This window comes from Hyperolius riggenbachi, chromosome 10, assembly GCF_040937935.1.
Source record: "Hyperolius riggenbachi isolate aHypRig1 chromosome 10, aHypRig1.pri, whole genome shotgun sequence".
Lineage (NCBI taxonomy): Eukaryota > Metazoa > Chordata > Amphibia > Anura > Hyperoliidae > Hyperolius > Hyperolius riggenbachi.
The window spans coordinates 270,192,196-270,216,666 of NC_090655.1; the positions used below are offsets into that span (position 1 = coordinate 270,192,196).

Sequence of the window (24,471 nt, forward strand, 5' to 3'; positions counted from 1 at the left end):
ACCCCTCCCATCCTCTCGGTATGTTAGACTTGCTTTAGTGTCCTGCACCCACTGCCTGACTCCTCCCATCACCTCTGTATGTCAGGCTTGCTTTAGTGCCCTGCACCCACTGCCTGACTCCACCCATCACCTCGGTATGTCAGGCTTGCTTTAGTGCCCTGCACCCACTGCCTGACTCCTCCCATCACCTCGGTATGTCAGGCTTGCTTTAGTGCCCTGCCCCCATTGCCTGACTCCTCCCATCACCTCAGTATGTCAGAATTTCTTTTAGTGCCCTGCATCCCACTGCCTGACTCCCCCCATCACCTCAGTATGTCAAGTTTGCTTTAGTGCCCTTCCCCCACTGCCTGACTCCTCCCATCACCTCAGTATGTCAGGCTTGCTTTAGTGCCCTGCCCTAATTTCCTGACTCCTCCCATCACCTCGGTATGTCTGGCTTGCTTTAGTGCCTTGCACTCACTGCCTGACTCTTCCTATCACCTCAGTATGTCAGGCTTGCTTTAGTGCCCTGCATCCACTGCCTGACTCCTCCCATCACCTCGGTATGTCAGGCTTGCTTTAGTGCCCTGCACCCACTGCCTGACTCCTTCCATCACCTCAGTATGGCAGGCTTGCTTTAGTGCCCTGCCCCCACTGCCTGACTCCTCCCATCACCTCAGTATATCAGGCTTGCTTTAGTGCCCTGCCCCCACTGCCTGACTCCTTTCATCACCTCGGTATGTCAGGCTTGCTTTAGTGCCCTGCCCTAATTTCCTGACTCCTCCCATCACCTCGGTATGTCAGGCTTGCTTTAGTGCCTTGCACTCACTGCCTGACTCCTCCCATCACCTCAGTATGTCAGGCTTGCTTTAGTGCCCTGCATCCACTGTCTGACTCCTCCCATCACTTCGGTATATCAGGATTGCTTTAGTGCTCTGCCCCCACTGCCTGACTCCTCCCATCACCTCGGTATGTCAGGCTTGCTTTAGTGCCCTGCACCCACTGCCTGACCCCTTCCATCACCTCAGTATGTCAGGCTTGCTTTAGTGCCCTGCCCCCACTGCCTGACTCCTCCCATCACCTCAGTATATCAGGCTTGCTTTAGTGCCCTGCCCCCACTGCCTGACTCCTTTCATCACCTCGGTATGTCAGGCTTGCTTTAGTTCCCTGCCCCCACTGCCTGACTCTTCCCATCACCTGGGTATGTCAGGCTTGCTTTAGTGCCCTGCATCCCACTGCCTGACTCCTCCCATCACGTCAGTATTTCAGGTTGTATTCTAGTAGAGAGGGGGTGGCAGGCACTCAGAAAAGCTGTGGATGATGTGGAAGGTAGCCAATATCAGGTATATACTCCAGTAGGAACTACGTGCTCAAGACACAAAATGGTAGATTCATTGCAGGTCAAAAAAGGAAAAAAGCAAAGGAGTCTGGCAACTGGTCAAGTGTAAATGGGCCCTCAGGCTCGGTTCTCAAGACTGCAATCTTCAAATGGATATGTCCACAGATCCTGTGCTAAGCATATTCTGGCTAATGATGGCTGCAGTTGACATCGGTGGTCAGTTTACAGCAATCATTTGCCATTCACATTTACCTCAAAGCTTATGCAGTTTGCATCTACCCCATATTTTAACATGGAGCCATATTTTAACCCTTCACCCTCAAGTCAGGTGGGGCAGAACAGCCAATATTTACCATATGGGCGACACCCCCAATAAGAGAAATGAACCTGGCAGCCGTTTTCCAGTCAGGCTGGAGTCAGTGTAGGGAGAGCTGTGCTGCTGATTGAGGGACAGAGAGACAGCTTGCTGGCACTGTACTGTGTTATTCAGTGCTGTGTAGCTGTGTGCCTGGAGTCAGTGTAGGGAGAGCTATGCTGCTGATTGAGGGACAGATAGAGATAGGTGTTCTCTATGGAATCCAGTGCTGTGTAGCTGTGTGCCTGGAGTCAGTGTAGGGAGAGCTGTGCTGCTGATTGAGGGACAGATAGTGATAGGTGTTCTCTATGGAATCCAGTGCTGTGTAGCTGTGTGCCTGGAGTCAGTGTAGGGAGAGCGGTGCTGCTGACTGAGGGACAGATAGAGATAGGTGTTCTGTATGTCACCCAGTGCTGTGTAGCTGTGTGCCTGGAGTCAGTGTAGGGAGAGCCGTGCTGCTGAGGGACAGATAGAGATAGGTGTTCTCTATGTAATCCAGTGCTGTGTAGCTGTGTGCCTGGGGTCAGTGTAGGGAGAGCTGTGCTGCTGACTGACGGACAGATAGAGATAGGTGTTCTGTATGTCACCCAGTGCTGTGTAGCTGTGTGCCTGGAGTCAGTGTAGGGAGAGCCGTGCTGCTGAGGGACAGATAGAGATAGGTGTTCTCTATGTAATCCAGTGCTGTGTAGCTGTGTGCCTGGGGTCAGTGTAGGGAGAGCTGTGCTGCTGACTGACGGACAGATAGAAATAGGTGTTCTCTATGTAACCCAGTGCTGTGTAGCTGTGTGCCTGGAGTCAGTGTAGGGAGAGCTGTGCTGCTGAGGGACAGATAGTGATAGGTGTTCTCTATGGAATCCAGTGCTGTGTAGCTGTGTGCCTGGAGTCAGTGTAGGGAGAGCTGTGCTGCTGAGGGACAGATAGTGATAGGTGTCTTCTATGTAACCCAGTGCTGTGTAGCTGTGTGCCTGGAGTCAGTGTAGGGAGAGCTGTGCTGCTGATTGAGGGACAGATAGTGATAGGTGTTCTCTATGTAATCCAGTGCTGTGTAGCTGTGTGCCTGGAGCCAGTGTAGGGAGAGCTGTGCTGCTGATTGAGGGACAGATAGTGATAGGTGTTCTCTATGTAATCCAGTGCTGTGTAGCTGTGTGCCTGGAGTCAGTGTAGGGAGAGCTGTGCTGCTGATTGAGGGACAGATAGTGATAGGTGTTCTCTATGTAATCCAGTGCTGTGTAGCTGTGTGCCTGGAGTCAGTGTAGGGAGAGCTGTGCTGCTGAGGGACAGATAGTGATAGGTGTTCTCTATGGAATCCAGTGCTGTGTAGCTGTGTGCCTGGAGTCAGTGTAGGGAGAGCTGTGCTGCTGATTTAGGGACAGAGAGATAGCTTGCTGACAATGTTCTGTGTTATTCAGTGCAGTGTAGCTGTGTGCCTGGAGTCAGTGTAGGGAGAGCTGTGCTGCTGATTGAGGGACAGAGAGATAGCTTGCTGACAGTGTTCTGTGGTATTCAGTGCTGTGTAGCTGTGTACCTGGAGTCCGTGTAGGGGGAGCAGTGCTGCTGATTTAGGGACAGAGAGATAGCTTGCTGACAGTGTTCTGTGTTATTCAGTGCAGTGTAGCTGTGTGCCTGGAGTCAGTGTAGGGAGAGCTGTGCTGCTGATTGAGGGACAGAGAGACAGCTTGCTGACAGTGTTCTGTGTTATTCAGTGCAGTGTAGCTGTGTGCCTGGAGTCAGTGTAGGGAGAGCTGTGCTGCTGATTGAGGGACAGATAGATAGCAGCTCTGTGTCATTCAGTGCTGTGTATTTTTGTTGTTGTTATTTGTGGTGTGGTGTGTAGTGTATATGCACCACCTGTTTAGTATAGTGTAGTATGTGGCTGCATCACTATTACAGCCAGTCACTGTGCTAATATAAAGTGATTGAGTGGCCATATTGTATTGTAAAATGTTTGTGTCACCTGACATTGTCATACAAAACATTTCACATCACTGTTGAGCTTATAGTGCAGTTTTAGGCCCACAGTGCCCAATCAGCATATTTTGTGACCGCAGTGTAGTTTAAAAATTAGGCAGAACTATGCCAATGTATATGCCTCTGCTACAGTTGCTGCAAATAACAATTTTTAAGCAGGTAAATGCAGCAGCAGTTTTCTGTCAGGCTGATAACTGGTGATGGTCAGTGACATGCTGATAACTCTGAGATGGTGAAAATGTTATGCTAATTATATGGAAAGATATGCAGATGCTGCATCTGGCCCATTTCCACTCTGCATCATCTTTGCATAATTTTGGAATTATATGCAGCTCACTGACCCTCCCTAATGATAATTGTTCCTCCCCTCAGGATTCTCTAACAGGAAGTGATGATGTTTCTCTATTTACAGGGCGGAGTCCCGGCATCAGGAACCTCTCAGAGACTCGTCTCTCTGTATCCACAGACTGTACATCGGATGATGATGTCACTGGACAAGAGTCTACTGCAGATATCCTGGTGACCCCAAATATTCCCCCAGACTCCCCTCACCTGTCTAACCCCGAGGGGCCTCATACCCAGCACAGCTCTGACCCTGCTGGAAGATCTCATTCTTGTTCCATGTGTGGGAAATGTTTTGTACAGAAATCACTTCTCGTCAGACATGAGAGATCTCACACCTGTGAGAAGCCCTATTTATGTTCAGAGTGTGGGAAATGTTTTGGATGGAAATCACAACTTGTCAGTCATGAGAGATCTCACACTGGTGAGAACCCCTATTCATGTGCTGAGTGTGGGAAATGTTTTGTAGAGAAAGCAAAGCTTGTCATACATGAGAGATCTCACACTGGCGAGAAGCCCTATTTATGTGCTGATTGTGGAAAATATTTTGGGCATAAAGCAAACCTTGTAAGTCATAAGAGATCTCACACTGGTGAAAAGCCCTATTCCTGTAATGAGTGTGGGAAATGTTTTGGACAGAAAGCACACATTTTAACCCATGAGAGATTTCACACTGGTGAGAAGCCCTATTCATGTGCTGAGTGTGGGAAATGTTTTGGAAAGAAATCACAACTTGTCAGTCATGAGAGATCTCACACTGGCGAGAAGCCCTATTCATGTGCTGAGTGTGGGAAATGTTTTGTTCAGAAGTCAGACCTTGTCAAGCATGAGAGATCTCACACTGGCGAGAAGCCCTACTCATGTGCTGAGTGTGGGAAATGTTTTGTTCAGAAGTCAGACCTTGTCACACATGAGAGATCTCACACTGGCGAGAAGCCCTATTCATGTGCTGAGTGTGGGAAATGTTTTGTTCATAAGTCAGACCTTGTCACACATAAGAGATCTCACACTGGTGAGAAGCCCTACTCATGTGCTGAGTGTGGGAAATGTTTTTTTCAGAAGTCAGGCCTTGTCAAGCATGAGAGATCTCACACTGGTGAGAAGCCCTATTCATGTGCTGAGTGTGGGAAATGTTTTGTTCAGAAGTCAGACCTTGTCACACATGAGAGATCTCACACTGGTGAGAAGCCCTATTCATGTGCTGAGTGTGGGAAATGTTTTGCACATAAATCACAGCTTGTCAAGCATGAGAGATCTCACACTGGCGAGAAGCCCTATTCATGTGCTGAGTGTGGGAAATGTTTTGTACAGAAAGTAGGGCTTGTCATACATGAGAGATCTCACACGGGCGAGAAGCCCTATTCATGTGCTGAGTGTGGGAAATGTTTTGTTCAGAAGTCAGGCCTTGTCAATCATGAGAGATCTCACACTGGTGAGAAGCCCTATTCATGTAATGAGTGTGGGAAATGTTTTGGACAGAAAGCAAAGCTTGTCATACATGAGAGATCTCACACTGGTGAGAAGCCCTATTCATGTGCTGAGTGTGGGAAATGTTTTGTTCAGAAGTCAGGCCTTGTCAATCATGAGAGATCTCACACTGGTGAAAAGCCCTATTCATGTGCTGAGTGTGGGAAATGTTTTGTTCAGAAGTCAGACCTTGTCAAGCATGAGAGATCTCACACTGGCGAGAAGCCCTATTCATGTGCTGAGTGTGGGAAATGTTTTGCACATAAACCACTGCTTGTGAGACATAAGAGATATCACACTGGAGAGAAGCCCTATTCATGTGCTGAGTGTGGGAAATGTTTTGTTCAGAAGTCAGACCTTGTCAAGCATGAGAGATCTCACACTGGCGAGAAGCCCTATTCATGTGCTGAGTGTGGGAAATGTTTTGCACATAAATCACTGCTTGTGAGACATGTGTGTTGAGTGTGGGAAATGATTTGGCCATAAGTGTTCTTTTCCAATGTTTCTTTTACTTTTTGCGAAGCTTATATGGCAGCATTTTTACACTGAATCCTGAGGACTCTTTCATGCTGCTCAGTGCATTGGATTCAATATAAAACACTGCGCCAAAGTCCACAATAAATACATGCAACAGTTATTTCACCAGTCACTGGGATGGCTGCAGAAAGTCCAGTTTAAGGATATACAGTTACTGCTGCGCTCTCCAGACCTGCAACACATATAAGCTCCACATAGGGTAAAAACGTGCAGTCAACTCCTGCTGCCACACATGCCTCGTGCTCCCCAGGTGACAATCACTTCTATATGCCCTGGTCCCCTATGTCTAGATGCTCACCAGATCTGAGCCACCTCAGCTCTCAGGTGGGTCTTAGGCAATATTTATAACATCTCACTCGAATTTGCAAAAAAATGATCTCCACGTAGGGTAATATTGTCCAGGTATCGTTAAATTCTATACTTCAAAGTCACCGTGCTTTCTGTAATATCACTGTAATGCTGGGGGGGGGGGGGGGGGGGGCATACTGTCTGCCCACCCAGCACAACAAGGCTAAGAGCTGGATAATGGAAGAGGCTACACAGGCTGCCCAGAGCAACTGCAGCTCTGGGCCTCTGATAAAACGCAATGGCAGCACAGTGCGATGTTGCAAACATTCAGACAGATACAAGACGGACTGAAATGAGGCAGCCAATCGCGACCACAGCGATGGCGTACCTCACAAGAGCAGGACTTGAGGATTCGCCACTCCTACACCGGAGATGGCGTAATCCACAAGGCAGGACAGACAGAGCAAGATAAACAGGCAATAGGTCAAACACAGATAATCACAGGTAGTATTAAACAGTATAACAGAACTAACTATTGTACAAAATCCCTGGGGTCCTGCCAGTTCAAATGTACCACGGATCTGACTAAACATAAACAAGAACTTGAGACAAACAGAATGAACGCTTGCTAATCCAGTCACTGACCCAGCGACAGCAAGCGTCCACACACAGACCAACACACAAGGCAACAGGAACAGGACTAGGAAGGATTCGCTACTCCTGCGCAGGAATCAGCGCAATCCACGCAAGGCAACAGGAACAGGACTAGGAAGGATTCGCTACTCCTACTCAGGAATCAGCACAATCCACGCAAAGTAACAGGAACAGGACTAGGAAGGATTCACTACTCCTACGCAGGAATCAGCGCAATCCACGCAAGGTAACAGGAACAGGACTAGGAAGGATTCGCTACTCCTACGCAGGAATCAGCGCAATCCACGCAAGGTAACAAGAACAGGACTAGGAAGGATTCACTACTCCTACACAGGAATCAGCGCAATCCACGCAAGGTAACAAGAACAGGACTAGGAAGGATTTGCTACTCCTACGCAGGAATCAGCGCAATCCACGCAAGGTAACAGGAACAGGACTAAGAAGGATTCGCTACTCCTACGCAGGAATCAGCACAATCCACGCAAGGTAACAAGAACAGGACTAGGAAGGATTCACTACTCCTACACAGGAATCAGCACAATCCACGCAAGGTAACAGGAATAGGACTAGGAAGGATTCGCTACTACTACGCAGGATTTAGCGCAATCCACGCAAGGTAACAGGAACAGGACTAGGAAGGATTCGCTACTCCTACGCAGGAATCAGCGCAATCCACGCAAGGTAACAGGAACAGGACTAGGAAGGATTCGCTACTCCTACGCAGGAATCAGTGCAATCCACGCAAGGTAACAGGAACAGGACTAGGAAGGATTCGCTACTACTACGCAGGAATCAGCGCAATCCACGCAAGGTAACAGGAACAGGACTAGGAAGGATTCGCTACTCCTACGCAGGAATCAGCGCAATCCACGCAAGGTAACAAGAATGGGACTAGGAAGGATTTGCTACTCCTACGCAGGAATCAGCGCAATCCATGCAAGGTAACAGGAACAGGACTAGGAAGGATTCGCTACTCCTACGCAGGAATCAGCGCAATCCACGCAAAGTAACAGGAACAGGACTAGGAAGGATTCGCTACTCCTACGCAGGAATCAGTGCAATCCACGCAAGGTAACAGGAACAGGACTAGGAAGGATTCGCTACTCCTATGCAGGAATCAGTGCAATCCACGCAAGGTAACAGGAACAGGACTAGGAAGGATTTGCTACTCCTATGCAGGAATCAGTGCAATCCACTCAAGGTAACAGGAACAGGACTAGGAAGGATTTGCTACTCCTATGCAGGAATCAGTGCAATTCACTCAAGGTAACAGGAACAGGACTAGGAAGGATTCGCTACTCCTACGCAGGAATCAGCGCAATCCACGCAAGGTAACAAGAACAGGACTAGGAAGGATTCACTACTCCTACACAGGAATCAGCGCAATCCACGCAAGGTAACAAGAACAGGACTAGGAAGGATTTGCTACTCCTACGCAGGAATCAGCGCAATCCACGCAAGGTAACAGGAACAGGACTAAGAAGGATTCGCTACTCCTACGCAGGAATCAGCACAATCCACGCAAGGTAACAAGAACAGGACTAGGAAGGATTCACTACTCCTACACAGGAATCAGCACAATCCACGCAAGGTAACAGGAATAGGACTAGGAAGGATTCGCTACTACTACGCAGGATTTAGCGCAATCCACGCAAGGTAACAGGAACAGGACTAGGAAGGATTCGCTACTCCTACGCAGGAATCAGCGCAATCCACGCAAGGTAACAGGAACAGGACTAGGAAGGATTCGCTACTCCTACGCAGGAATCAGTGCAATCCACGCAAGGTAACAGGAACAGGACTAGGAAGGATTCGCTACTACTACGCAGGAATCAGCGCAATCCACGCAAGGTAACAGGAACAGGACTAGGAAGGATTCGCTACTCCTACGCAGGAATCAGCGCAATCCACGCAAGGTAACAAGAATGGGACTAGGAAGGATTTGCTACTCCTACGCAGGAATCAGCGCAATCCATGCAAGGTAACAGGAACAGGACTAGGAAGGATTCGCTACTCCTACGCAGGAATCAGCGCAATCCACGCAAAGTAACAGGAACAGGACTAGGAAGGATTCGCTACTCCTACGCAGGAATCAGTGCAATCCACGCAAGGTAACAGGAACAGGACTAGGAAGGATTCGCTACTCCTATGCAGGAATCAGTGCAATCCACGCAAGGTAACAGGAACAGGACTAGGAAGGATTTGCTACTCCTATGCAGGAATCAGTGCAATCCACTCAAGGTAACAGGAACAGGACTAGGAAGGATTTGCTACTCCTATGCAGGAATCAGTGCAATTCACTCAAGGTAACAGGAACAGGACTAGGAAGGATTCGCTACTCCTACGCAGGAATCAGCGCAATCCACGCAAAGTAACAGGAACAGGACTAGGAAGGATTCACTACTCCTACGCAGGAATCAGCGCAATACACGCAAGGTAACAAGAACAGGACTAGGAAGGATTCACTACTCCTACACAGGAATAAGCGCAATCCACGCAAGGTAACAAGAACAGGACTAGGAAGGATTTGCTACTCCTACGCAGGAATCAGCGCAATCCACGCAAGGTAACAGGAACAGGACTAGGAAGGATTCGCTACTCCTACGCAGGAATCAGCACAATCCACGCAAGGTAACAAGAACAGGACTAGGAAGGATTCACTACTCCTACACAGGAATCAGCGCAATCCATGCAAGGTAACAAGAACAGGACTAGGAAGGATTTGCTACTCCTACGCAGGAATCAGCGCAATCCACGCAAGGTAACAGGAACAGGACTAGGAAGGATTCGCTACTCCTACGCAGGAATCAGCACAATCCACGCAAGGTAACAGGAACAGGACTAGGAAGGATTCGCTACTACTACGCAGGATTTAGCGCAATCCACGCAAGGTAACAGGAACAGGACTAGGAAGGATTCGCTACTCCTACGCAGGAATCAGCGCAATCCACGCAAGGTAACAGGAACAGGACTAGGAAGGATTCGCTACTCCTATGCAGGAATCAGTGCAATCCACGCAAGGTAACAGGAACAGGACTAGGAAGGATTCGCTACTACTACGCAGGAATCAGCGCAATCCACGCAAGGTAACAGGAACAGGACTAGGAAGGATTCGCTACTCCTACGCAGGAATCAGCGCAATCCACGCAAGGTAACAAGAATGGGACTAGGAAGGATTTGCTACTCCTACGCAGGAATCAGCGCAATCCACGCAAGGTAACAAGAATGGGACTAGGAAGGATTTGCTACTCCTACGCAGGAATCAGCGCAATCCATGCAAGGTAACAGGAACAGGACTAGGAAGGATTCGCTACTCCTACTCAGGAATCAGCACAATCCACGCAAAGTAACAGGAACAGGACTAGGAAGGATTCGCTACTCCTACGCAGGAATCAGTGCAATCCACGCAAGGTAACAGGAACAGGACTAGGAAGGATTCGCTACTCCTATGCAGGAATCAGTGCAATCCACGCAAGGTAACAGGAACAGGACTAGGAAGGATTCGCTACTCCTATGCAGGAATCAGCGCAATCCACGCAAAGTAACAGGAACAGGACTAAGAAGGATTCGCTACTCATACGCAGGAATCAGCACAATCCACGCAAGGTAACAGGAACAGGACTAGGAAGGATTCGCTGCTCCTACGCAGGAATCAGCGCAATCCACGCAAAGTAACAGGAACAGGACTAGGAAGGATTCGCTACTACTACGCAGGAATCAGCGCAATCCACGCAAGGTAACAGGAACAGGACTAGGAAGGATTCGCTACTCCTACGCAGGAATCAGCGCAATCCACGCAAGGTTACAAGAATGGGACTAGGAAGGATTTGCTACTCCTACGCAGGAATCAGCGCAATCCATGCAAGGTAACAGGAACAGGACTAGGAAGGATTCGCTACTCCTACGCAGGAATCAGCGCAATCCACGCAAAGTAACAGGAACAGGACTAGGAAGGATTCGCTACTCCTACGCAGGAATCAGTGCAATCCACGCAAGGTAACAGGAACAGGACTAGGAAGGATTCGCTACTCCTATGCAGGAATCAGTGCAATCCACGCAAGGTAACAGGAACAGGACTAGGAAGGATTTGCTACTCCTATGCAGGAATCAGTGCAATCCACTCAAGGTAACAGGAACAGGACTAGGAAGGATTTGCTACTCCTATGCAGGAATCAGTGCAATTCACTCAAGGTAACAGGAACAGGACTAGGAAGGATTCGCTACTCCTACGCAGGAATCAGCGCAATCCACGCAAAGTAACAGGAACAGGACTAGGAAGGATTCACTACTCCTACGCAGGAATCAGCGCAATCCACGCAAGGTAACAAGAACAGGACTAGGAAGGATTTGCTACTCCTACGCAGGAATCAGCGCAATCCACGCAAGGTAACAGGAACAGGACTAGGAAGGATTCGCTACTCCTACGCAGGAATCAGCACAATCCACGCAAGGTAACAAGAACAGGACTAGGAAGGATTCACTACTCCTACACAGGAATCAGCGCAATCCATGCAAGGTAACAAGAACAGGACTAGGAAGGATTTGCTACTCCTACGCAGGAATCAGCGCAATCCACGCAAGGTAACAGGAACAGGACTAGGAAGGATTCGCTACTCCTACGCAGGAATCAGCACAATCCACGCAAGGTAACAGGAACAGGACTAGGAAGGATTTGCTACTACTACGCAGGATTTAGCGCAATCCACGCAAGGTAACAGGAACAGGACTAGGAAGGATTCGCTACTCCTACGCAGGAATCAGCGCAATCCACGCAAGGTAACAGGAACAGGACTAGGAAGGATTCGCTACTCCTATGCAGAAATCAGTGCAATCCACGCAAGGTAACAGGAACAGGACTAGGAAGGATTCGCTACTACTACGCAGGAATCAGCGCAATCCACGCAAGGTAACAGGAACAGGACTAGGAAGGATTCGCTACTCCTACGCAGGAATCAGCGCAATCCACGCAAGGTAACAAGAATGGGACTAGGAAGGATTTGCTACTCCTACGCAGGAATCAGCGCAATCCACGCAAGGTAACAAGAATGGGACTAGGAAGGATTTGCTACTGCTACGCAGGAATCAGCGCAATCCATGCAAGGTAACAGGAACAGGACTAGGAAGGATTCGCTACTCCTACTCAGGAATCAGCACAATCCACGCAAAGTAACAGGAACAGGACTAGGAAGGATTCGCTACTCCTACGCAGGAATCAGTGCAATCCACGCAAGGTAACAGGAACAGGACTAGGAAGGATTCGCTACTCCTATGCAGGAATCAGTGCAATCCACGCAAGGTAACAGGAACAGGACTAGGAAGGATTCGCTACTCCTATGCAGGAATCAGCGCAATCCACGCAAAGTAACAGGAACAGGACTAAGAAGGATTCGCTACTCATACGCAGGAATCAGCACAATCCATGCAAGGTAACAAGAACAGGACTAGGAAGGATTCACTACTCCTACACAGGAATCAGCGCAATCCACGCAAGGTAACAGGAACAGGACTAGGAAGGATTTGCTACTCCTACGCAGGAATCAGCGCAATCCACGCAAGGTAAGAGGAACAGGACTAGGAAGGATTCGCTACTCCTACGCAGGAATCAGTGCAATCCACTCAAGGTAACAGGAACAGGACTAGGAAGGATTCGCTACTACTACGCAGGAATCAGCGCAATCCACGCAAGGTAACAGGAACAAGTGCCCAGTAGTAACAGCTAGACAGGCTAAGACTGAAACTATGACGAGCGGAGCATGCTTGCAGGAAGCAAACCTTTATACTGAGGTCATCCAATGAGAGCAGAGATGCAAATCTCCACACTGGTGAATGGTAATCAGTCACAAGCTGACAGCCAGAAAAGGCAGACAAAGCTTTGCAACCTGCATGAAAGTAACTGCAACTCGGCAGCAACAGACAATGTTTGAATTCATAACAGCATCCCAAGCTGCCCTGAACTGCATAGCGGTTGCAAATGGAATCAACACTCAGTGTGAGTGCTACCCCTATGCAAGCGAATGCATGTAAAGTAGTCAGAACTGCTTGGCTGCAGTACAACTGCAGCCAGCAGTACATGCTGCAGAAGCGATCATGACAATCACCATGTGGATGTGCCACTTCAAACACTACATACCATCACACTCACCAGATATGGCCCACCTCTGGCTACAGGTGGATAATGCATTTTCTGATAGTATCCAATCAAAATCAACGACTCTTCGCTGTTTAAAATACCTTCTCTCAAGGTTTCTCCTTTTAATCCAGTAAAAATATCTCAAGATAAAACATAAAAATGCCACATAGCATAATACTGTAAACAGTTGCCTCTGTGCGCTTCAAAAATCTCACTTACGCATCCAGAGATTAGTTCAGCATGTCACAAGGCCTTAGGTGCCAATGCCCTGATGTGCCTCTTGGGTGTCCGCGGTGTTTCCGTCCCGCTTCTGCCCTGCAGGGTTTGTGCACACTTCTAGTGTAGACCGGCCGGTCCGTCCGCTTCCTGGTGTGCGTATGACGTCAGACGCTAAGCTCCGCCTTATAGGGGCGTTGTGCGTGCGTGGGACTTTGCGCGCGTGGGACTTTGCACGCGATGTGATTCACAAAACGGTGCTAACCTACTTAGCACCTTAGCGATGTGGGATTCTGGATCTAGAGGGGGGTAAATATATTCACCACCTGCACCATAATAATCATTGTAAAACATGGTCTCAATTAACCACTTGAGGACCCACCCTTTACCCCCCCCTTAAGGACCAGCGCTGTTTGTTGTGATCTGTGCTGGGTGGGCTCTGCAGCCCCCAGCACAGATCAGCGGGCACGCAGAGCGATCAGATCGCCCCCCTTTTTTCCCCCTATGGGGATGATGTGCAGGGGGGGTCTGATCGCTCCTGCCTGCATGCATGTTGTGGGGGGGGCACCTCAAAGCCCCCCTCCGTGGCGACATTCCCCCCCCCTCCCTCTCCTACCTGTCCCCCCAGTGATCCGGGCTGCACAGGACGCTATCCGTCCTGTGCAGCCAGTGACAGGATGTCCTCTGTCACATGGCGGCGATCCCCGGCCGCTGATTGGCCGGGGATCGCCGATCTGCCTTACGGCGCTGCTGCGCAGCAGCGCCGTACAATGTAAACAAAGCGGATTATTTCCGCTTGTGTTTACATTTAGCCTGCGAGCCACCATCGGCGGCCCGCAGGCTATTCACGGAGCCCCCCGCCGTGAATTGACAGGAAGCAGCCGCTCACGCGAGCGGCTGCTTCCTGATTAATCAGCCTGCAGCTGGCGACGCAGTACTGCGTCGCTGGTCCTGCAGCTGCCACTTTGCCGACGCACGGTATAAGCGTGCGGTCGGCAAGTGGTTAATGTCAGTGATGGAATTTCACTTTCCTAGGCATTCCAGCTTCAGGTACTGTCACCTCAGGCATGCAGCCCAATGTGGGGGTGTGACTGCTGAACTGGTCCCGGCACTGTGGAAAGCTGGCTGCTGCATAAGGAGCTGGAAAGCCTTATATCCAGGTTCTGCTCCAATATTGCTGACTATGAATATGCTCATAGACTAGCTAAGACTGGGGGATTATGGGAAGGATGGGGAGAAGAGATTTCTGTGGAGGAGTGGACTGACTTTGAGGACACATACAGTATATATACAGTAATCCAGTATACTGGAAGACTCCTTTTCTTCTAAGCTAGCCAATAAATGGTATCTGAACATTTTTTTTTTCTCCCTGATCCAAAACTTCTTGCATCACCTGGAGTTATAAATAGTGTTTTCATTATTTTTTCTTTCGAATTAGGGCCACATCTAGCTTTTTTTTTTCACCCCAGGCAATAAATTCTACCCCTTCCTGACCTCACCCCCCCCCCCCCCCAAAAAAAAAAATAGACACTAGGGAACACATCCAATATAACAATAACATTTCTATAGCGCTTTTCTCCCATAGGACTCAAAGCACTTAGGCTCTCTCAGATTCAGTAATTGGTAGTAGGATGAAGTATTCCCACCACAAAAATTATGTTTCTGCAAATGCCAAACTGAACAGGTGGGTTTTCAGTCTGGATTTAAACACGTCCAGAGATGGAGCTGTCCTGATCTTCTGAGGTAAAGAATTCCATAACGTAGGAGCGGCATGACAGAAGGCTCTAGGACCAAAAGTTTCCAAGTGGACTCTGGGTATGACTAGATTATTAGAACCTGTGGATCTGAGAATGCGGGGATTGCTACACAGCTGTAACATTTCTTTCATGTATCCAGGGCCCAGATTATTCAGTGATTTAAATGTCAGTAGGCCGATCTTGAATAGGACCCTCCATTCTATAGGTAGCCAGTGAAGGGAGTGCAGGACTGGCGTTATGTGGCAGTGATGGGGTTGGGTGGTTAGCAGTCTGGCAGCAGTATTCTGTATCAGCTGTAGGCGGTACAAGACCTTTTTTGGAAGGCCGGTGTAGAGAGCATTACAGAAATCCAGTTGGGATGTAATGAAAGCATGAACTAAGGTTGGTAGATCTTCTGGGGGGATGAGGTGCTTGATTTTTGCGATGTTCTTCAGGTGAAAATAGGATGATTTCACCACAGCAGAGATGTGAGTTCTGAAGTTTAAATCCCCATCAATTAGAACTCCCAGGCTACGCACATAATCAGAGCTGTGTAGATCCATGCCGCCTATTTCCAGTGATGAAGACTGCAAGTTAAGTTGTTTTGTTGTCATGCGCTGCCCTCCGATCAGAAGGACTTCAGTTTTATCTGCATTTAGTCTCAGCCAGTTGTCACTCATCCATTGCTGTAGTTTGCCTAAGCAGGCATTTATAGTTGGAGTTGGGTCTGTCACACCAGGTTTGAAGGAAAGATATAGTTGGGTGTCATCAGCATAGCAGTTACAGAAAAAAAGGGGGGTGCGCTCTAAAACACTGTGGCTGGTAAAATAGACAAAAGTCAAGACAGGTCTCACCCATTCACGGTGTGGCTGAACGAAGCGTGCAGCCAGGAAACGCCTGCGTCCCTCTTCAGTAGCCGGGGACCGAGCTATCTGGACTCCCGCTGTTGATCACGTAATGGACAACCACACACAGGAAGTGTCGTCACTATGAGCTAGCCACCATGGAAACCAGAACGCCAACCGCTCGCTGCTGGATAATGCAAGCGGGCGTGGTCTGGACGTCACGGCGGTGTGTGAGGAAAGAAACAACCACTGTGGGATTTGCAAATAAAAAAGGCACTGGGCTAGAGGGACTAAAAAATAAAAAAAGTTTTTATTTAAAGGGACTCCGAGCTCTGCCTAAAATAAAAATTTTCACTTACCCGGGGCTTTCTGCAGCCCAGTGCTGGTCGGGAAGTCCCACGCCGGCCTCCTGGCTCTTCTCCCCACGGTTGTCCATATAGGGCTGTCCGGCGGCTCCCCGAGCGACACTGGCCGAGTGCCGGGGCCCCTTATTCCGCAAACCTCATCAATGACGTCCCACGCCGGCCGCCTCGCGTCATCACGGCAGCCGGCGTGACAGCATGGCGCATGCGGGATTAAATCACGCATGCGCCATACTGTCACGCCGGCCGCCGTGATGACACGAGGCGGCCGGCGTGCGACGTCATTGATGAGGTTTGCGGAAGAAGGAGCCCCGGCACTCGGCCAGTGTCGCCCGGGGAGCCGCCGGACAGCCCTATATGGACAGCCGTGGGGAGAAGAGCCAGGAGGCCGGCGTGGGACTTCCCGACCAGCACTGGGCTGCAGAAAGCCCCGGGTAAGTGAAAATTTTTATTTTAGGCAGAGCTCGGAGTCCCTTTAAAAGGGCAGACAACGCGTTTCCCGGAGGTTCATCCTCGGCTTTCTCAAGTCAAATTACATAATATCAGCATAGCAGTGGTATATCAAGGCCATGTAATATGATATAAACCATGTGCCATATAATACATGCTGCCCCCTTGCACCTCAAATAATAACAACAGGTATTATGTCGCCCACACTACAAGTTCCAACATCATTTCCCCACAGAACAATTGTAGGTATCATGTCCTTCCCATTGCAAGTTCAAGCAAGACGATTTCCATTACAGAATTCTTTTTTCAAGCATTATGGGATATGTAAATCTGTAAAAATGAACATATTCATAACCCATTCTGTAGATAAGCACAGTGTTGGTGGTGTAAGTGAGACAAGATAAGAATAGAGGAGGGAAGGGTAGTAGAGGGCAGGGCCGTAGCAATAGGGGTTGCAGAGGTTGCGACCGCATCGGGGCCCTTGGGCCAGAGGGGCCCTGAAGGGCCCTCCCTTAACTACAGTATTAGCTCTGTATTGGTCCTGTGCTTATAATAATACCTTCTATAGATACTTTGAATAGGGGTAATCATTAACAAACTCCTTCCCATCCCCTTCTTGCACCTCTGACACTGTAGTTGCCATTGGCAGGTTTTGGTGCGCCGTATAAATTGATATGTATAGAGTGCAGGGGGGCCCCATTGTAAAACTTGCATCGGGGCCCACAGCTCCTTTGCTACACCACTGGTAGACGGTCAGAACTTATGACTTTCGATTCCCCAGTTCGAATCCCAGCCAGGTCTGAAATTAGTTTGAGTCACAATCTGCATCTGCTGGTGTTGTCATGAATGAACTACCTTTGTTTCACTAGCAGATGTCATCAGTTCCCTCAGAAATTTGGCAGCATGAACTTCTCCCTGTCCACCAGCAGAGGGCTCACCTCTCCAGGAAAGCTACCTCTCCACAGACTGTTGCTAGGAGGAGGTCTGGACTGTCACATGATCTCCCAGCATGGTATTTAAAGGGACCCTAAACAGAGGGATATGGATGTTTCCTTTTAAACAATACCAGTTGCCTGGCAGTAGTGGTTGAAACACACACCTGAAACAAGCATGCAGCTAATCCAGTCTGACTTCAGTCAGAGCACTTGATCTGCATGCTTGTTGAGGGGCTGTGGCTAAAAGTATTAGAGACAAAGGATCAGCAGGAAAGTCAGGCAACTGGTATAATTTTAAAAGGAAAAATCCACATCCTTCTCAGTTTAGGTTCCCTTTAAGACACACCTGATCATTCACATGTTGCTAGCTCATTGTTCCTGGTTCTAGCCATCCTGTTCCGTGTTTCAATCCTGGAGAAGTTCCCAGCTATCCTGTATCCCTATGCTCTGTAGTCCTCCAGTGTATGACCCTGTGCTTGTATCATTGACCATTCTTTGCCTAAGCGATTATTGGTATTGTTTGATCTCCTGGTTATGACTTATGCTTGTTGACCTTCCGCTCGCTTACTCTTGTGTCCTGATCTATCTCTTGTGTATATATTGTATATATTTACCAGATTCCAGGGTCAGTGTGCACACATTATATACACTGGGTTTGCTCTGCATAAATTACCTTATGCAGGGAGGTCCTTGTATATACCCTGAATTGTATGCTATTTAATACATTTGCCTGCAAGTCATTGTCTGTTCATACATGATCGTTGTGGTTGTGCATGTATGCCTATTTGAATACATTTGCCTGCAAGTCATTGTCTGTTCATACCTGATCGCTGTGGTTGTGCATGTATGCCTATTTGAATACATTTGCCTGCTATTATTATTAATTGTTGCTGTGCATCAGTTTAATGCACAGCATATTACTTTATTTCATTTGTAATAAAATCTCCATTATTCTTTATTCCTGGTCTGTTCTCATCATTTCTCATATCAGTGACAATCACCCTCCATGCGATTCTTATGCTCTACACTTACTGCAACGCATGAGATCATTACAGTTTGTACGTTCTTCACTTGTCTTTGTGGGTTTCCTTTGGGCACTACGATTTCCTCCCACATCCCCAAAACATACAGATAAATGAATTGGCTACCCCCAAAAGTGGCCCTAGACTACGATACATACACTACACGATACATACATAGACATAGGACTATGGTAGGGATTAGATTGTGAGCCCCTCTGATACATACACTACACGATACATACATAGACATAGGACTATGGTAAGGATTAGATTGGGAGCCCCTCTGATACACACACTACACGATACATACATAGACATAGGACTATGGTAGGGATTAGATTGGGAGCCCCTCTGATACATACACTACACGATACATACATAGACATAGGACTATGGTAGGGATTAGATTGTGAGCCCCTCTGAGGGACAAAAGTCACAAGACAAAATATACTCTGTACAGCACTGCGTAAGATGTCAGCGCTATATAAACACTAAATAATAATTATGACTTGGATGAGCGAATAGATATGAGCAGAATTGAGGCATGGTGGATAGCACTATTGTATTGTAGTGCTGAGTCCTCGGTTGGAATCTTGGCCAGGCAAAATCTGCATGGAGTTCCTATATTTTGGACTGGATACATCCGCAGTTATCCATAGTTAGCCCTCACCCTGTCCAATGTCTGCAATATATGTATATACCTTTAACCACTTAATGTTTACAGTACAGTATATCTACTCCCCTAAAAACTTCATCTAAGCCTCAGGGGAGTAGATATTCGTAACTCTGCCACAATTGCCGCTGTGCGTGCTCTCACGTGCTCACGCACTAGTTCTCACTGCTACATGTTAGCCTGGAGATCAATGAATGGGAATGCAGTTCCCATTCATTTTTCTAGTTCCCCGTGTCCATGATCGCGACATCAATTAGATGCCTACGGTCATTTGTAAACACTGTAAGTTACACTTACATGCATTAGTTCCTGTTTGTGTACTAAAAGCATGCGCAGGAAGCTAATAACCGAGAACATCTTGCGGCCAAAGAGTAAAATTACACCTACAATCATTTACTTTAATAAAGAGACCTACACATAATTTAAGATTAACCCCTTACCTCCCACTCTCTCCCATAAATGCCCAAATAAAACTTTTGCATTTAAAAAAAAAAAAAATAAAGTAAAAAAAACAAAACGAAATAAATACTTACCTTAGGGACTGAACTTTTTTTTATATGTGTCAGGAGGGTATATTACTGTTACTTTTTTAAATTAGTAACAGTAGGGTATTGTACCGTGTTAGCCATCAGTAAAAGCAAGAAGTTTTAAATCAGGATGATACCATTTATTGGCTAACTACAAATGAATAAGAATAAACAAGCTTTCGGCCTTGCAGCCTTCGTCAGGTTTACATCCTGTTAGTTTGCAAGCTGGTGGTACAGACAGCTTATATACATGCAACATCAAAAGGGAAAACAGATATTTTTTTCAAGCATAAATACGTCATTAAGATGCCTTAATACAAACAGACCATCTAAATGGGGTAAGATAAGGATCCTTGTTTACTCCATTGCTCACAGACCTGGTATTAGGATTGACCCAGAGGTATCGTAAATTCCTAGTTCACAAGTTCAGCTAGAGTGGCTGAGACAGTTCATATATCATCAATCTCATACCAATATAGAAAGTTGTTGTCCTTATTCAAACCCTTCTGCACAGCATTGAACCAATTTATAAATTTTGTTTCTGCTATTAATCGGTCATTTGACGCTTTGAAGCCGCCCTTCAGGGCAGTGACACGAAGATCATCCATGCTGTGTCCGTTGGACCGAAAGTGTGTAGCAACTGGGAGTCCAGATTTGGTATCATTAATAGTGTGCCTGTGTCCATTCATACGTTTGCGCAGTGTTTGTCCAGTTTCTCCCACGTACATAGCATTGGGGCATTTAGCACACATGATCAGATATACCAGATTGGTGGACCCACAGGAAAATTTACCTTGTACTCTGTACTCCTGTTGTGAACCTGGTATCGTTACCCTATCAGTGGAGTAAATGTGTCTGCAGGTCCCACATATTTTTTGTCGGCAGGGTGATGTTCCGTTTTGTTGAGGCCTATTCAAAGAGCTCCTGACAATCATCTGTTTTAGATTGTGTGGTTGCCGATATGACAAGAGTGGAGGTTTAGCTATAAGGTACAACCGGATTTGTTCTGACAGGATGGACAGAGACAAGCACCTGGATCACCTTAAGAACACTTTCATTAAACAAGGTTACAGTCCTCCCATGGCTGAGGCCCAAATCAGGAAAGCCAGCAACATCCCCAGGACTGAACTCCTGAAATATAAGCAAAACCAGAAAGAGGAACGTGTCCCTTTGGTTGTCACCTACAACCCACACCTGGAAATCTTAAGGATTGCTAAGGAACTTCATCCCATTTTACACAAGGATCACAGACTGAGAACGATATTCCCTAAACCTCCACTCTTGTCATATCAGCAACCACACAATATAAAACAGATGATTGTCAGGAGCTCTTTGAATAGGCCTCAACAAAACGGAACATCACCCTGCCGACAAAAAATATGTGGGACCTGCAGACACATTTACTCCACTGACAGGGTAACGATACCAGGTTTACAACAGGAGTACAGAGTACAAGGTAAATTTTCCTGTGGGTCCACCAATCTGGTATATCTGATCATGTGTGCTAAATGCCCCAATGCTATGTACGTGGGAGAAACTGGACAAACACTGCGCAAACGTATGAATGGACACAGGCACACTATTAATGATACCAAATCTGGACTCCCAGTTGCTACACACTTTCGGTCCAACGGACACAGCATGGATGATCTTCGTGTCACTGCCCTGAAGGGTGGCTTCAAAACGTCAAATGACCGATTAATAGCAGAAACAAAATTTATAAATTGGTTCAAAGCTGTGCAGAAGGGTTTGAATAAGGACAACAACTTTCTATATTGGTATGAGATTGATGATATATGAACTGTCTCAGCCACTCTAGCTGAACTTGTGAACTAGGAATTTACGATACCTCTGGGTCAATCCTAATACCAGGTCTGTGAGCAATGGAGTAAACAAGGATCCTTATCTTACCCCATTTAGATGGTCTGTTTGTATTAAGGCATCTTAATGACGTATTTATGCTTGAAAAAAATATCTGTTTTCCCTTTTGATGTTGCATGTATATAAGCTGTCTGTACCACCAGCTTGCAAACTAACAGGATGTAAACCTGACGAAGGCTGCAAGGCCGAAAGCTTGTTTATTCTTATTCATTTGTAGTTAGCCAATAAATGGTATCATCCTGATTTAAAACTTCTTTCTTTTTTTTAAATTATGGGCTTGTAAATAGTGATGGACGCAAAACTGAAAACATGCACCTTTATTTCCAAATAAAATATTGGCGCCATACATTGTGATAGCAAGATAATTTAAATGGTGTAATAACCAGGACAAATGGGCAAATAAAATACATGGGTTTTAATTATGGAAGCATGTATTATTTTAAAACTGTAATGGCTGAAAACTAAGAAATAATGATTTTTTTTTAATTTTTTCTTAATATTCCCATTAAAATGCATTTAGAAACAAATAATTCTTAGCAAAAGGTACCACCCAAAGAAAGCCTAATTAGTGGCAGAAAAAACAAGATACAGATCATTTTGTTGTGATAAGTAGTGGTAATGTTATTGGCAAATGATTGGAGGAGCGCTGAAATGTGAAAATTGCTCTGGTCCATAAGGGAAAAATACACTCAGGGCTTAAGTGGTTAAAGGACAACTGTAGCGAGAGGAATATGGACGCTGCCCTATTTATATATTTCCTTTTAAGCAACACCAGTTGCCTGGCTATCCTGCCTCTAATACTTTTAGCCATAGACTCTAAACAAGCATGCAGTACATCAAGGGTATCGGACATTATTGTCATATCTGACAAGATTAGCTGCATGCTTGTTTCTGGTGCTATTCAGACACCACTGCAGCCAAATAGATCAGGAGGGCTGCCAGGCAACCAGGCAACTGGTGTTGTTTAACCGCTTCCCTACTAAGGAATTTTCACCCTTCTGAAATAGAGCAATTTTCACCTGTCAGTGCTCCTCCTATTCATTCACCAATAACTTTATAGCTACTTATCACAAAGAAATGATCTATATCTTGATTTTTTTTCACCACCAATTAGGCTTTCTTTGAATGGCACATTTTGCTAAATGCATTTTAACTGGAATAATAAGAAAACGGGGGAAAAAAAATAATTTCTTCTCTGTTTTCAGCCATTATGGTTTTAAAATAAAATGTTCTACTGTAGATAAAACCCACACATTTTATTTCCCCATTTGTCCCGGTTATAACAATGTTTATTATATTTCCTTAGACAATATTTTCTTTGGAAATAAAGCTGTGTTTTTTCCGTTTTGCATCCGTCACTAATTAAACAACCCTATATTTGCAAAATTAACAGGAATATACCCTCACGCAACACTTATTAAAAAGTTCAGTCCCTAAGGTAACTAGTTATGTGTTTCTTTTAAATGTCATTTTTTTTAATGTGTGAAAATGTTTTATTTTGGTAGCTGGGAGAGGTCAGGGGTTTATTTTAATAATAAATGTATGTATTCGTGTGTTATGTAATGTTTTAGGGTGTAATTTACTATTTGGCCACTAGATGCCCCCCCTTTTGTTTACTCCTCTGTGTACTGAACAGTACACAGAGGAAGTAACGCATGTATGTGTTACTTTTGGTTTTGTCAATGACTGCATGCATCTCATTGATGCCGGCGATCATTGACACGGGCACTAAGATCGGTGAATAAGAACTGTGTTCCCATTCACGGATCTCCGTACTAACCGACTGCGATGAGAACGAGTGTGGGAGTCAAATATATACATCCCTGAGCAAGAACTGAAGTCCTGCGGGATTTACAGGGGTTGGACAAAATAAATGGAAACACCTTGAAAATCAACAAAATATCTTTAAATATGGTGTAGGTCCACCTTTTGCGGCAATTACAGCCTCAATTCTCTGAGGCATTGATTCATACAAATTGTGAATTTTTTCCAAAGGAATTTTAGCCCAATCTTCAGGTAAAACACCCTCCAGTTCTTTTAGAGACGATGGCAGACGAAATCGACTTCTTACTTGAATCTCTAAAAACGACCATAAATGCTCAATGATGTTGAGGTCTGGGGATTGTGGTGGCCGGATGAGATGCTCAACTTCATTAGAATGTTCCTCGTGCTATTCTTTAACAATTCTAGCTGTATGGATTTGGGCATTCCCCTCCGGAAACAGTTCTTGAACCATAGGATGAACTTGGCCACCCAAAATTCCTAAATAGTCCCGGCTGTTAATTCTTCCATGAAGGGAAATCATTGGCCCAGCGGTTGGGAGAAGGCAGTCTGGATGAAATGCTTCTTTCGGCTGCCTCCAAACATACACTCAGCCGGAGGTCGGAAATAAGGTAAACGATGATTCGTCAGAGAAAAATCACATTTTTCCACTGCTCGAGGGACCAATTCTGGTGGTTTCTACACCACTCTAAACACTTTAAAACATTTGTCTTTGAGAGCAGAGGTTTTCTAATTGCAGTTCTTCCATGGAATCCAGATATGTGCAGCTCCTGACTAACAGTTTTTGTGGAAACTGGGTTCTGTAGGTGTTCATTCAGCTCTGCAGTGATTTTAGGAGCCGTGGTCTTGCAAGCTTTTCTAACAATTCGATTTAGAGTCTGACGGTCTCTCTCAGACAACTTCGACTTTCGGACACAACTGTGCTTATATACAATAAGAGGTAGCGCTCAAGGTGTCTACGTGTTCAAAACATTAGCATAAAA

The 24,471-nt window shown here is 46.4% G+C and overlaps 2 protein-coding genes across 3 annotated transcripts in view; one reads left to right on the plus strand and one right to left on the minus strand.

Moving 5' to 3' along the window:
* LOC137535857 (uncharacterized) overlaps nt 1-6,371 on the plus strand; it is a 532,348-nt gene extending 525,977 nt beyond the window's left edge. Inside the window, exon 20 of the mRNA XM_068257740.1 lies at nt 4,304-6,371. Within this exon, the coding sequence (XP_068113841.1) occupies nt 4,304-5,912 (1,609 nt within the window). The 3' untranslated portion in view covers nt 5,913-6,371. The remainder of the gene's footprint in view (nt 1-4,303) is intronic.
* The window catches only part of LOC137535392 (zinc finger protein 665-like), a 976,927-nt gene that overhangs the window by 658,318 nt on the left and 294,138 nt on the right, over nt 1-24,471 (minus strand). The window lies entirely within an intron of this gene.